We start from the raw sequence: 14881 nt of genomic DNA, 5'->3' as shown, positions 1-14881 counted from the left end.
CTGTGAAATGATGCAGGTGGCGCCCCAGGGCGTGCACCTTAGTAGGCTCAGACAGTTGGATACTCTTTGGTGCCAAGTGCCTGTCCAGGGGGGTGACGGTGCGAAGGGAGACCGGGGGACAGCGTAGGGCGCGGGAAGGGGCACCCTCCTCAATTGCTGCAGGCCTCGGCTTTTGGGCTCTGCTTAACTGGGCCGGCCACTTCTGTGCCGGCGCTCACGCCGCTCCAAGGGGTTGGGACAGACACCTTGCGCTCAGCGCCGCGTCCCCGGGGGCGCTCGGGGGCCTCCACCTGCAGCTCCCGCGCCCCGTCCCTGGGGCGGGAGAAGAAGTCGCAGGCCAACCCCAATCCAGCTCTACCTGCCCGGCCGCCTTCCTTGGTTTGCGGGGGTGGGAAGCTGGAGGCGGCGGGGGCCTCCCGCCTGCGCCTCTACGCAGACGCCTCCTCCTCTCCCGACTCGGGGGTCTTGGGCCATCGGAGCGGCCTGGGGGCTCGGGTCGGGCCTTCCGAGCGCGTGTGAGCGCAGGCTCCCTAGGGGAGCAGCTGACCACCCCCCATATCTCCGATTTTGCATGGCGTGCTGCGAGACTGGCCCCCGGGAACCCCTCGTTCTGTTTAGTTAGGCGGCTGCGAAGCTTCGGAGGGTCCTGAAGGGGCACCCTTCCCGGAGCGGGGGCTGCCCGGGGGCGCGGCCACCCTGGCCCGGGTCTCCCCGCGGCGAGGGGCGGGGGCTTTGGAGGGAGGTCCGTCCCGGGTGCGCGAGCAGTTCGCCTCCCCCCGCCCCCCCGCTTTCCGCCGGGAGAAGAAAAGTAGAGCCCCAGGAAGGGCTGAGGCTTCCAGCACGCTGACCCGGGCGCGCGCGGGCCTGGGTGCCGGCCCCCGGCCGAGGATGCGCGTGTTCGGGCCGCGTCTCTACGGCCGGGAAGCCCGCGGGGGTGTTTGCGCCGCCTTCCAGCGGGGGTGCGGAAGCCGCGCTCTAGCTTGAACGCGCGCCCCTGGGGGAGGCAGCGGCGCCGGGCTCCGGGGCGCTGCCTTGGGAATGAATGGCCCTTGCCAAGCGGTTCGGAACCTCTAGGCCCCTGGGGCTCCCCTGGGGCTCCCCTGGGGCAGACGCGGGCGGCGAGCTGTCAGGGCCCATCGGCTCCACTTGCCTCTCCCCGGGGCTGGGAGGAATCTGTCCTTTCGGGTTACTTCGGCCACAGCGGCCGCGGGAAGCAAGGGCGGCCGGGGTCTGGGGTGGGGGTGGGAGGTCGGCCCGTTCCTGCCCTGCCCAGGTTCCAAACCTGCCTGGGGGGAAAGTTGGCGGCGTGGACTGGACACCGTGTTCAAGTTGCCCCCCCAGGCGGGGTTTTGGAGTCAACCCGGGTCTGGAAGGCCCAGCGTGGAGGAGCGCCCCCGCATCACCGCGCTGGGAGCCCGGGGCGCCCCAAGGAGGCGCGCAGCCTCCCTCTCGGGAGTCTCTGGGACCCCAACCTTCCGCATCCTTCTATGCCCCTGGCGGATTACTGCGTTGCATAGGTGCCCCCAACCCCCACCCCTCCCCAATACCAGGAACGTTGCTTCTGCGGTTCTTTTATCCCCAGGCCTCAGTGTCCTGGAAGCGAGGCGTCAGGGAATAGTATGTGTGCACTGTCCTCTCTACTACTTCGTGCAAAGCCCCGAAAAGCCCCCAGTGTTTGCACTTCCAGGTTCTGTTCTCACATTTGGTAGGAATGACACCTCGGATCTGTCTGGTCTAAGGCAAAGAGAGAGAGAACATTTCACTTGGAGGACGCCCGTTTTTATTTCAGTTCCTTTATTTTAGGCCCATCCGGGTCTAAAGAAATGGCAAAGCTCAAACAAACCGGAGAAGGAGCAGGAAGGTGGTGTGTGCAAATCATTCTGTGGATGGGGAGTGACCCACCCCAGGCCGGAGTCACTGTAGGGACAGGTATTAATTACTGCAGAATCGGATTCGGAAGCGGATCGAAACGGTCCCCTTCTCGGATTCTCTCAGAATGTTTAAATTCAGATCCAGGGAGCCAGATGGGACGTCCCAGTAAAATTCGCCCTTGAAAATGAGCGCCTTCCCCCTTGCAGTGGAAAAGGTCCATTCCAGTCATTGGGCCGATGGATTTCGTTTCTTTAGAAATTGTTTAACATTGCGCACTGCATTCGAGTTTGGGTGGCCAATAAATATTGGGGCTAGAGGCAGCGTTTACGCGCAAGTTTCGTTTTCAGCCTCTGTCTGCACAACCAGGGTACTCCCCCCTCCCGCGGGATCCCTCTCCGGCCCCTCCCTCCTCTCCCACCTCCTCGCTTCCCCCGCGCGTGGCGCTTGGGCTGCATTCGGCCCCGCGCCTCCTCTCCGGGGTGAGCAGGCGTCTGGGCGTCGGGCCGGTCGGAGGCAGCTGCCGAGCGGGCGCGGGGCCGGGCGGGGCCGGGCGGGGCCGGGCCGGGCCGGGCGAGGGCGCGCGGGGGACCCCCGGCCGCAGGCAGCGGCGGCTTCGGGCGGCGGGGCCAGACGCGGGAGCCCCAGCCTCGGCGGGTGGCGGAGGCCCGGCCGCTCCGCGGCGCGCAGGGGGCCGCCTCCCCAGGAGGCCTTCCCTCCGCCAGCCCCTCGGAGGAATGGGCCGGCGCTCCGACCCGGGCGAGGCCGGGGAGGGGAGGCGTCTGCGGAGGGATCGGGGCCCGCGCCGCAGGGTCCCGGCCTTCACAGCTGAAGTCTCCGTGAGTGGGTGGGATGGGGGCACTTTAGGAGATGCGGGGGGCCCCCCGCTGTTGAGCTGCCCGAACGCGGGGTCTCTTAGGTCCAGGTGACAACGACTTTTGGAGGATGGGGGAAGGCGCGCTCGGAAAAAGCGGGGAGGGGGGGCGCGCGCGGGGGGCTCTTAGGGGTTTGGAGCCCGGGCCCCAGCCCCGGGGCCTCGGGTGTGTGTGTGTGTGTGCGCGTCGGGGCTGGGTGCGGGGGCGCGCCGGGCACCCCGACCTCGCGGGTGCCGGCTGTCAGCGGCGGCCGCCCACGCGCTCCGCTCCTCGCCCCTCGCCCCCCGCAGCGCCGTGGTGCGCGCGGCGCCCCGCCGAGGTGCAGGGCGGAGCTAGGCTGGGACTGGCTGGGGGCCGCCCCGCCCGGCGCCCGGGCCTCGGAGCCGGCCCCCGGGGAGGAGTTATGATAATTCCCTTCTCATTAAGGCGCCCGGGTCCCCCGGCTATTGCCGGGACGCACAGTGCGGGCGCGGCTCCCCGGCTCCCCGGGTCCCGGCAGCGGCTGGTCCACGCGCGGCGCCGGCATCTCCGCTCGCAGAGCCGCCGATGCGCGTCCGGTGACCGCGACAGCGAGGCCCTGGCGTGGCGGGGGCGGCGGCGGGCGCCCGGCCACCGTGACCCCCATTTTGGATTTACCGCTCGGGGGGTGGGGGGAGCCTGGATTTAACTGGCGGCTGTTTTGGGGGACGCCGGACGCCATGTTGTGGAAAATAACCGATAATGTCAAGTATGAAGAGGACTGCGAGGTGAGCTGGGCGCAGGGGCGCGGCCTGGGCCCGCCCGAGGGCAGCCCGGGAGGCGGGGGCCCCGGGTCGGGACGGGGGCGCGGGGGCCCCCTGCGGGCTCCCGCCTGCGCCCCCCGCTCCGGGCGCCCCCGGGTCCTCGGGGCCCCTCCTGAGTCCGGCCTCCCCCTGACCCCCCGCCCTCGGGACAGGGCCTGGGAGGAGCCGGCAGATGCACCCGCCGGGCTTACCGGTCGCTTCCTCGCGAAGCAAAACGGGCCTCCTGCGCCCTTCTCGGAAGAGCGCCCCGAGCGCCCCGTCTCCAAGCCTCAGACGTGGCTTTTACGCACGATGTCTCCGTCCAAGGGGGCGGACGCGGCGACCTGCCGGCGACCCCTTTGCGGTGTCCTCCGAGGCGGGCTTGTCACCTGCCCCGCTAAGTCCTAGGGGAAGCCAGAAAAAGAAAAAAAAAACAAAAAAACAAAAAACGCGAAGTTTGGCTTTTAGGAGAAGTGGGGGCTGGGGAGCGCTGGCGGGGGGGCCCGAGGCCAGACGGGGCCGCAAGCGCTCGGAGTGCTCCAGCCAGTCGGACAGGTTGAGCTGGAGTGTGGGAGTGGGAGGGCGGGAGGCGGCGAGCGGGAAGAGGAAGACGCGGGCGGCGGGAGGCGCGCGCCGGGCGCGGGCGGAGCGGGCCGGGGCCGGGCCGGGGGCTCCGGGGGCTGCCCTGCCGGCCGGCCGCGCGGCGCTTCCGCTAGGGGGCGGCGGTGCCATGTGGCTCCCGGTTCCCTGCTACCCCTGGGACCCCCTGGAACCCGGGGAGACCGGTCTTTTAGGAATTAAGTCGGACAGGCCCTGGGGCGAGGGACGTGCGCAGGCAAGGCTGCCCAGTGGTCGGGGTCCTCCATCCCCCCACCCCCACCCCCACCCCGGGACCCCGGTTGGTGGGGACACGGGCCGAGGCCGGGCAGGGCGGCCTCCCCCGCGGTCTCTCCGGTCGGGACGCAGCCAGCAGGGAGGGAGCAACCCCAGTTGCCCGGGCGGCGCCGGGTGGCGGGCCTGCCGGGGAGCGTCACTCGCCCGGAGGTCTTTGTCCTGAGGGCGTGGAAGGGGAGGGTCCCTGGGGCGTGGAAGATGCGCACTTCCCGCTTTGTGCGCTTTATCCGCGCTTGCAGCGGCGCCGCGGCCTTTCGTCTGGCGCCACCATGTGCGGGCTGGTGAGCGAGCGGCCTCCGCCCCGAGGTCACCGCCTGCCGATCTCCTCGCCCGCCCCGGACCTGGGCTCGTCCTGGCCCAAGGCCTGGGGTCCGGACTTGGCGCTCCGGGCCGCCTCGGGCATCGCAGCGCCCCGGCCTTCGCCGCCGGCCGTGGAGGACGCGTTCCCCCAGGTTCTTCGAAGTCTCTGTTTGCTTCCTCCGTTGACTCGCGGTTTGCAACGACCCCCCCCCCCCCTCGGGGCACTTTGTCCCCGGGTGCCCTGAGGCCGGAGGGCAGGCCCCGCGGGCTGGGTCCCGGCTGGTGCGGTGGGTCGTCCCCTCCCCCCCGGGGGCGCACGGCCCAGCGCAGCCCCTGCGGCCAGTTCGCTGTAGCGGGGTTTCGTACTAGCGGGGGTCTCTGCTTCTCTCTCCCAGGATCGCCACGACGCGAGCAGCAATGGGAACCCGCGCCTCCCCCACCTCTCCTCCGCCGGGCAGCACCTCTACAGCCCCGCGCCACCCCTCTCCCATACTGGAGTCGCCGAATACCAGCCCCCGCCCTACTTTCCACCGCCCTACCAGCAGCTGGCCTACTCGCAGTCGGCCGACCCCTACTCGCATCTGGGCGAAGCTTACGCCGCTGCCATCAACCCCCTGCACCAGCCGGCGCCCACCGGCAGCCAGCAGCAGGCCTGGCCGGGCCGCCAGGGCCAGGAGGGGGCTGGCCTGCCCTCGCACCACGGGCGCCCCGCCGGCCTGCTCCCCCACCTCTCCGGGCTGGAGGGTGGTGCCATGAGTGCCCGCAGGGATGCCTACCGCCGCTCGGACCTGCTGTTGCCCCACGCGCACGCCCTGGATGCCGCGGGCCTGGCCGAGAACCTGGGACTCCACGACATGGCTCACCAGATGGAGGAGGTGCAGGTGAGCGGCGCCTGGGCTCTTGCCCCTCCTGCCCGGACCTGGTCGCCCCTTAGCTTCTCCTACCCCTCGCCCAGGCTCCCCGAACTCAAGGGAAACTTTTGTCTTTTCCTCCCTAGAATGTTGACGACCAGCACTTGCTCCTGCACGACCAGACTGTTATTCGCAAAGGTACGTAGTGAGAGCAAACTTTTCTCCTCCCCGGGCCTCATGTAACCCGGTGAAGTGAGGGCATGTGGCAGCTGGCTTGGGACATTGGTGGTGGGGAAGCGACTGACCCCGGCTGGAGAAAGGTAGGTTTTGGGGAGTAGGAAGAGATGTTTTTTTCTGAACTAAATGAGAAAGGATGATAGTAAAAAAAAAAAAAGAAAACTTTAAGAACTGTCATAAAGAGATTAGTTCGGATTTGTTACTACAGATAATTCTCTCCGGGAATATGATCCTTTGACTTGGATGGTGTTTGCAGTGTTAATCTTCCAGAGTGAGAACGCGGTGATTTAATTTTGGGGGAAAAAAAAAAAACACACCCTTGCCTGAGTTGGGTGGTCAATTGGGTGACAGTTGTTGAATGAATGGATGTGATTCTGTTTCCCGTGTCAAATATGCATATGGTGAAGATCCTTAATTCTGACATGCTAGAGAAGGTTTTGAAACTGTTCGGCCTACCAAATAATACAGTGTAGAAAGGATGGGGTGGGATAATCTGCCAGAGGTCGGGTTTGTGCAGGGTAGTGGGGGAGGGGATTAGAAAATGGGATCGCTTGGTGAGTGTCTGATGAAATTAAGTTGTAACTGACCGGATTACCGTGGAGCTGTTTTGGAAATCAAGTAGTTTTAGATAAAAGGTAGTTAGGGTGGGTTGCCCGCCACTGGGAAACGAAACTGCTTGAAATCAATTGGGAAATGGATTTTGAAGAAAAACTCTCAAGTAGACTGGATTTCCCAGGAAGCTTGTAACAGAACAGGTTCGTTTGTATTTTTTAATTTACCGTGATCAATTGCACTGAAAGGTTTCAGCAAAGGATCTGAATGTGTCCCGTGATTTTGGTTGTTCTGTTGTTGAGTGAGGAAGAAAAAAAAATCCCCATTTATTTAGGATTGAAGCAGTCTTTCGAAAACAAATGTTCTAATTAAACAGATTTTAACAGTGGCTCGAAAATGAAAACCCTCCATGCTTGGGGTCGTGACTAATTAGCTCTGCAAGGTGTTAACTTGTGAATTTCAGATTCGATTATCTTTGAAGAATATGACTTAAAAAAAATCTGCTTGCAATTTACATAGCCCAACATGCAGCGTTCTTTGCTTACAGAGCTCTTGGGGCTTCGGTGAGTGGTTTGAAAAGATCCCTTTTTCCTGAACGCAGCTCTCTGTGATGCCACTTTTGCTCTTCATTCACAGGTCCTATTTCAATGACCAAGAACCCCCTGAGTCTCCCTTGTCAGAAGGAACTGGTGGGGGCTGTGATGAATCCCAGCGAGGTCTTCTGCTCCGTCCCTGGAAGATTGTCCCTCCTCAGCTCTACGTCTAAATACAAAGTGACAGTCGCTGAGGTCCAGAGGCGATTGTCCCCGCCTGAGTGCTTGAATGCCTCATTACTGGGAGGTGTTCTCAGAAGGTACATGGGGACACACTCCGGCCACGGTGGTTGGGTGGTGGAAGGTGAATAACATAAAAACCCCCGGAGGTATTTTTAACATTTATGTAACTTTTATACTTAACACTGAATTCTAATCGGCTTCGAGTTTTAGTACATTCCTTCTGTTTTAGAAAGTGCCAGATGTAGAAGGAAGTGCTAAAACAGCTCTCACAAATTATCATTTGCTTAGAATTTGATTCCGTGTGTAGGGTGGTGGCATCCCTATTAGGGGTAGAGGAGCTCCATGGGTTTTGTTCCCCAAGGGAGTTTTTTTGGGGGGGCTATTAGCTACAGTTTTTTTTTAATAAGTGAAAATATATCTGCCCCAGAACAATTTGCAATGTTGTACGATGGGGGGTGGGGTTGGGTGGGGAGAAAGGTGTTGGTGATGTTAAGATGTCTGAACTTTCCAGGCATTAATAAACTCCCTGTATCACTTGATTATGATCCACATCATGTAGATTTGATAGCAGCACTTTAGGACTGTAGGATTTTAAGAGGGTGGTTTCTTGGGAAGAGCTACAGTTCACTTTCTTTTGCCCAGAGCCAAATCCAAAAATGGAGGCCGGTCCTTGCGGGAGAAGTTGGACAAAATTGGGTTGAATCTCCCAGCCGGGAGGCGGAAAGCTGCTCATGTCACCCTCCTGACGTCCTTAGTAGAAGGTCAGTGGAGTTTTGCTTTTGTTTTATGGTGTTTTTATTTGTTTGTGCCATGTTGTTTGTGTCGTTACTGCTTTCCCCGAAGAAAAGCTTAAAAGAAAATGGCTCTGGCTTTGTCACAAATAGACGTGAAGTTGAGTTGTCCTGACCTCATTGTCACGAATCACAGTAATTTTATCAAATGAGTTAACATTTAAACATCCGACTGCTTAAGTATCCTGTTCTGGGTTCTCCAGAAAAATCATTGTTAAAAAAGAAACTGGTTTCCCTAACCTAAGAACCCCTACTGTTAGGGTGTTGGGACCTTTCCTCGAAGTGAACCGATTTTTGAAAGATGCATGGATCAGCTCGTACACCTTTAAAAAGCTGGTTCTGCTTCGGTGGGAAGAGGCACCATTTCTAGCTTGGGTCGCCCGGGGATCTATCAGGATTGTGGTCAGTAAAGAGAAAAGCCCTTGTGGACGGTGGGAAGAAGCCAATTCACAAGCCCTTTGTTCATTTCCCGCATGGAGGAAAAAAAAAATTAGTGGGGCCCCTCTCCCCCGTCCTAAAATAGTAGGATGTAACATTTTGGTTTACTGAATGGGCCTGTACCCCCAATCTGGAAGGGAGCCAAGAATGCAATTACAGCCTTTAAAAATAAGTGGGGGCAGGGAGGGGGGGTGTCAGGGAAAAGTGAAATAATTTTTTTTTTCAAAAACCAGTTCATTGTTGCTGGGCCCGGGGAAATGGAGTGGGACTCGGAGAGGCTTACCCTGAAGCCTGGAGCAGCCCCTCGCCCAATCAGCGGGGCACTGGGCTCTCTTTGGGCCCCCAGGGGAGCCAATGGGGGGTGGTCGCCTGGTGGCCAGGCCATCTTTTGAACACTTTCTGTCCCCCGTCTAATGGTGCTCCTGCGTGCTGAAAGAGACTTGGCAAAGTCCTCCTCTACCTTTTTACGAGTGTCTTTGGGGGTCAGGGCGAGGAGAAAGGAGCTGCCTGTTAGCTGCCTGTTGGAGCACAGCTGCCCCGCATGGAGAATGGTGGGTTCTGCGTGCGTGGCGCATAAATGTGGCTCCGCGAGGTTTTCTTTCTTTCTGGCCGGGGCTTGAGGTGCTTGAATAAGAAAGTGTGTGTCAGAACAATGGCTCTCAGATTCTGATTTAGTTGTAAGGCTGGGAGGCAAGTGGAGGGGAGGTGGGCGGGGGGCGGGGGTGCCACTATCTGGGTTTCTGGAAAGCTCCTGCCAGCCTTGGCACCGCAGAGCCAGGACCGGGCATCTCGGGCGGGGATGAGTCCCGTTGGTTTTTCTCTCCCTCTGTGATCCATCCCCCAGTGATTTGGACAAAAGAGGGTGGGTAGTCCAGATTTGGGAGTTGGACTCTTGAACATTTCTAGTGGAGACGCAGCCCTGCCTTTCTTTGTGAAAAGAAACCTCGCAGGGACTTGCCTACTTCAGCAACGGGGCACTCTAGTTTTAAAAAAGAAGGTTCTCCATCAAAGACTTTGTCACGTTTTTTAAAAAAAACATTTTATTTATTTATTAATGAGACAGAGAAAGAGTGGCAGAGACATAGGCAGGGGGAGAAACAGGCTCCCTGCTGGGAGGGGTGGGGCAGGGAGCACGATGTGGGACTCAATCCCGGGACCCCCGGATCACAACCTGAGCCAAAGGCAGACGCTCAACCACTGAGGCACCCAGGTGCCCCTGTCACAGTTTCTTAAAGAAGTGACCATGTGGCTTTTGTCCAGTGTGCTCGACTTTAAAATTTTCCCTACTTCTCCACAATGATAGCTTGTGTTATTGAGAGGAAGCATGAGTGTGTCTCAAGGATCTAATTTTGAGGGTCCAAGGCTGGTTAGCATTATTCCAGGGCACAGAAAATTTTTGGTTCTCCCCCCCCCCCCCCAAACACACTGGGTGTTTTCCTCTGTGCCTTGTCCCATAGGACCAAACCCACTGAAATACCTGGGAAGTTAGTTCTATTTGCCCACTGGATTGTTTTTCTTGTGTGTGATTTCATTTTATTTATTTACTTTTTAAAAAGATTTTATTTGAGAGAAGGAGCCAGGGAAGCCGGGCCAGAGAGAGGGAGAAGCAGACCCCTTGCTGAGCGGGGAGCCGGATGTGGGTTTGATCTCATTCTGGGCGGGCCTCCGAGATCACGAGCTGAGCTTGAAGGCAGGCTCCTAACCTACTGAGCCACCCAGATGTCCTGTATGTGATTTCATTTTAAAATGCCAAGTCACTAGTGGACCATCCGGGTTAGAAAAGGAGGAAGGGGAGGTTTACCGGGGTGGGGTGGCCACAGACCTCCTCTAAACCTGCTGCCAACTGCTGATTATCCTAGGTGAGGCTGTTCATTTGGCTCGGGATTTTGCATATGTCTGTGAAGCAGAATTTCCTAGTAAACCAGTGGCTGAATATCTCACGAGACCTCATCTTGGAGGGCGGAATGAGATGACCTCTAGGAAGAACATGCTGTTGGCTGCACAGTGAGTATCCAGACTTGACTTTTTTTTTTTTTAAGATTTTATTTATTTATTCATGAGAGACACAGAAAGAGGCAGAGAGGGAGAAGCAGGCTCCATACAGGGAGCCCAAAGTGGGACTCGAACCCGGGTCCCCAGGATCACACCCTGGGCCGAAGGCGGCGCTAAACTGCTGAGCCACCCAGGCTGCCCCCAGACTTGACTTTGATGGCTGGGTGCTCTGATCTTGAACTTGATGGTGGGGGTGGGGGATGCCCTGTACAGCCCCTGCTTCTCAAGAAAGAAATGCTCAGTAAGCAAAGGTGTTCAGCTAAAGGAACTGGCAAGGGGGGCTTTCTTTGAATATATTGCCCAGTAATGAGTGTTTTTGGAGCTGCTCAGTTATTTGGCTAAAAATAGTTAAACTACCCTTTCAGTCACCGTGTTTCCTGATCCTACAGGAATGTGTTGAGGACAATTTTGTTTTGTCACATCCAGTCAAGATTGGGTGCCTTCTGCCTCCTAATAACAAGACCTTTTTATTGTTTTTTTTTTTTTTTTTAATGTAACGATCCGGTTGGATTTGTGGGCAAACTGTCTCCAACCGGACTTAATGCAGCTGCAGGATTTCTCAGAGAAAGCCCACAGTAAATTGGTTTTAAAATTATGGTAAACGAGGCAGAGGTAGTCCAGTTAGGAAAAGTGGCAAAAGGATGCAGAGTGAACTGGCTGGTAGAAACAGCGACTTTCAGGGAGCTGGGGCTTCTCAGGGTTCTTGAAGAAATTGGTGTCTGGGTCCCCAGGCTGTCCCCAAAATAAATGGCTATGCATTGTAACCGCCTGGACCCACCTCTAGCACTAGTCCTGGTGACCTTGGCCCTTTGGGGTTAATCCTGTTATCTTTTCTAATTGCTCTGAGGATTAAAGAAGATGGTGCTTGCAAAGAGTTTAGCTCAGGGCCTAGCACATAATAGGTGCTAAGTGCAGCAGTTGCTTTGGCGTGTGCAGGCCTGGGGTTCTGATTGCCTCCTGGGTGGCAGCCTTGGGGTGATTTGGCTTTGTCCTCTTTACCTGTCAAGAGCTAGACTGAGCTCACAGATATGTGTGTTGACTGTCCTCACAGGCAGGTGTGTAAAGAATTCACAGACCTTCTCAATCAAGACCGAACCCCCAACGGGAACAACCGGCCCACCCCGGTCTTGGAGACGAACATACAGAACTGCTTGTCTCATTTCAGCCTGATTACCCACGGGTTTGGCAGCCAGGCCATCTGTGCCGCTGTGTCTGCTGTGCAGAACTACATAAAAGAAGCCCTGATAGTCATAGACAAATCCTATATGAATCCCGGAGACCAGAGTCCAGCTGATTCCAGCAAAACCCTGGAGAAAATGGAGAAGCACAGAAAATGAAGTACGGGCGTGAGGCCGAGGGCTGAAGAGTGTCGAAGGAAATGGACTCCACAGTCATTCTCCACCCGGACAGACTGGGAACCCCTTTTGCCGGGGGACAGTTTGTTACCCGCCTTCCCATTAAAAAGGCCTCCACTCGTTTCTGGATCTTTCACGTGCCCTCCTGGATTCCTTAGTGTTACTTCTCTAGCGCTGAAGTGTGTGTGTCTCCTTAAGTCTGGACAAGTTATCGGAAGGTGACAAGTACTGGTTCTTTATTCATTAAGCTTATTTTATTCTTTTGAACCCCATTCTTTTCTCTGAAAGTGGTGCTACAAGTTTTAGAACCTTTTAAATAAATTCCCTGGGCTCACGAGAAAACCCACACACGTAGCTGTTGAAATGTCACATTGATGCGATTCAGATCAACAGTAACTTTGCAGTGTTAAGGTGATGGCTGGCTTTTTGTCTCCACTAAATATTTATCTAAAAATATTTATCTGGCTTCTTCAGACACCAAATCCTACAGAGATGGTAGGAAGCAAAGATTCTCTCCACTTAGCAACTAGTTTAATAGGAGGTATTTGACACGCTTTTAAACCCCTTGTTGAAAGGGGGCTTTTGGGTTTTACGAAACTTGTAGAAATGAAGCCTGCTGAGGATTTCGTGTTTTCTCTCTTTTTTTTTTTAATTCTGAGAGTTAACTCATCGACGGAGAGACTGAAATGTCCTGTTCCTTTAAGGTACTGAAGCTTTATTTGCATAATTTATTTCACATCTTGGTATTTCGAGTAAACTTGAAAAGGGGAGGCATAAAGCTTTTTTTTTTGTTTGTTGTTCTTTTGTTTTTGCTGCCCATCCCGTAGGAGGCTCTGTGTGTTGAGAAACAGTGCGTCGAGTGTACAGGTTTTATTTATGGATAATTTAATGGGGTCTGTAAATATGGGTGCACTTCTTATGACTTTTTTGACAAATGGGATTCAATTTTAATATTGACTTTTAAAGGTGATGGGGTAATCTGAAACACTTCTTTAGGTTTTATTCCTCTGTACACAGGGTATGACAAAATTAAGAGGATCCTGAGTTGGTTCTTAACACCGCCGATGGCTATTTAAATGACAACCCTCTGGTCATGAAGCAGTAATGTTGTGTCTCGTCCCCCCATCATGCAGGACCAGCAGACGGGGGTGGGGTGGCGTGTGCTGTACCTGTGTGGGGGTGAAATGGAGGCTTGGAAATGGCTGTAAACGGTCCCCGAGTAATTGTGTCTACGATGCCTGTATAATAAAAAAGTATTCTTCATAGAAGCTGCGAAAGTTGGGTTACAACTTGGTTTTTTTTTTTAAGTCCTTAGGACGGTGGGACAGTGGGGAGAACTAAATTAAGGTTTGGCTTCAGCTTAGATCATGGGACTGAGCGGGCAAGGTGGGTGCCAGGGGGAAGCCAGAAGTTTCATTTTGTCCCTTGCGAGACCGCTCCCCTGCACTGGGCCTTGCACTCCCTGGGGGACCCTCAGCTTCTTGCAGTCCCCCCAACTCTGGCCGCTGGGGCTGTCAGGACCGGTTCTTCTAAGAGAGAGGGTCCATGGTTTGGGAGTAACCTCTCTTGCGTAAAGCTTTACCCTCTTGAGAAACACTACATGGCCAGCTTGCCACCGCAGCATTTTGAGAATGGAAACGAGGTGTGATGGCAGGTAGTCCTCGGGCAGACATTTCATCAGGAGGAGTTTTGCATTCAGTCAGATGCAAGCTTTGCAAACTTCTCGGTGTTTTCAGTGCCCTGAAATCCTCCCATCTTTGGAAACTGGCGAGGCGTGTGTCTGTCCGAAGCACCCTCACCGTTTTGCCGGCCTGGTGTGTCGGACCTTGGGTCTCTGCAAGTCTACTGCGGGAGCAGAAGAGTCTGGCTGGGCCGGTGTACTTGCTGGATGTTTGTGAGGATCTCAAATGTACTCCCCGGGTCCTTGATTCCAAGTTGAAGTGGCCTGGCATATCCTCCAGGAAGTGATATGTTTATAGTTTGGCACGAGAGGCTAGGCTTCAAAGGGAAGTGGGAGCGAAAGGATTTTCCACGTTGGACGAGGGCCGTTTCTTCAACTCCAGCCTCATAATCCTTGATTTATAACTCTACCAAAAGCTCAGCGATTCCTGACTTTGTGCTGGCATTGGATGTGAAGTAATTTAAACTCTGCCAACCTAATACTTTGCTCTTGGCAGCTTGTCCTTGGCCACTGAACGTTCCTATTAAGTTGGATTTATCTGGTTGATATGTCAAGTTCACAATTGCTTCGCTTTAGAGGAGTGAAAAGAGGTCTTAGGTTGGCAGTTATTTCTCAATCAAGATGTGAGATGCTGGGTGCTAAAAGGAAGTTATGGGGGCAAAGGGCTGACGGAAAAAGGACTGTTTTCTTATCAGCATCTTAACCTGCTTTTGGACCAGATTCTGGCTTTTAGGAGCTGTGCCCAATCGCAATGCAGACAATGTTCTGGAAATGCCCCAAAGTCAACCAAGGATTGAAGTGAGTCATAAGCAGGGCTTGTGCTCAATTGTCCTTTATCCTCGTTCCCACCGAAGCCCACGGATGGCCACTGGGTCCCCAGGGTCCTGGGCACAATACTAACAGGCTTTTCTTACCAACACTGCGTTGCTGATGGGCGAAACAGCCAAGTCGCCTTGGCAGATCCCTTAGAGAAATTGCTACCTCGGCTTTTCCCTCCTGGCCCTGTTTGTGAGAAGGGTTCCCCATCCTTGGAGCCCCGCACTTCCCATGGTAGGTAGATGGTTGCTTCTCATGGGCCCGGGGTGGTTGCGTTGCCAGCCTCACGATGGTGAGGATCTCCCTTCTCCTTTCCCCTTCGCCCTGTAGTTTGCACACTGGCTGACAAACTGCGCTCCCCTTTCTGAAGGTACAGGACGCCTCGAAGTCTGCCCTCTGGGAGAAGAAATGAAGACGCTTCTTTTTTCTTCCCCGGTCGCCCTGCAGGAAAGCCATCATTGTCTGAAGGCACGTTCCGTCCAGTGCTCCCCGTAGGAGCCTGTTGACTGGACACCTGCCCATCCAGGTACCTGGCACCTCGGTGCCCTCCCGCCTTGCAGACGGCACATATAGAAGTTCCGTGGAAGGTCAGAGAGAGGGTGTTTTCAATAGCACTTCATGGTTGTCTTCTCT

General features: G+C 56.1%; 1 protein-coding gene across 1 annotated transcript; it reads left to right on the top strand.

The window, feature by feature from the left end:
* The first annotated feature begins 3180 nt into the window (after positions 1-3180).
* TFAP2C (transcription factor AP-2 gamma) lies at positions 3181-13028 on the top strand. Its single transcript, XM_072735537.1, has 7 exons — positions 3181-3490; positions 5095-5580; positions 5697-5748; positions 6976-7192; positions 7758-7876; positions 10204-10348; positions 11448-13028. The coding sequence occupies exons 1-7, from the start codon at positions 3443-3445 to the stop codon at positions 11731-11733; spliced, it is 1353 nt and encodes a 450-aa protein (XP_072591638.1). The 5' UTR covers positions 3181-3442; the 3' UTR covers positions 11734-13028.
* The last annotated feature ends 1853 nt before the right edge of the window (positions 13029-14881 follow it).

Source organism: Vulpes vulpes, chromosome 14 (genome assembly GCF_048418805.1).
Source record: "Vulpes vulpes isolate BD-2025 chromosome 14, VulVul3, whole genome shotgun sequence".
NCBI classification, from domain to species: Eukaryota; Metazoa; Chordata; class Mammalia; order Carnivora; family Canidae; genus Vulpes; species Vulpes vulpes.
This window is presented reverse-complemented; position numbering and strand designations above follow the sequence as displayed.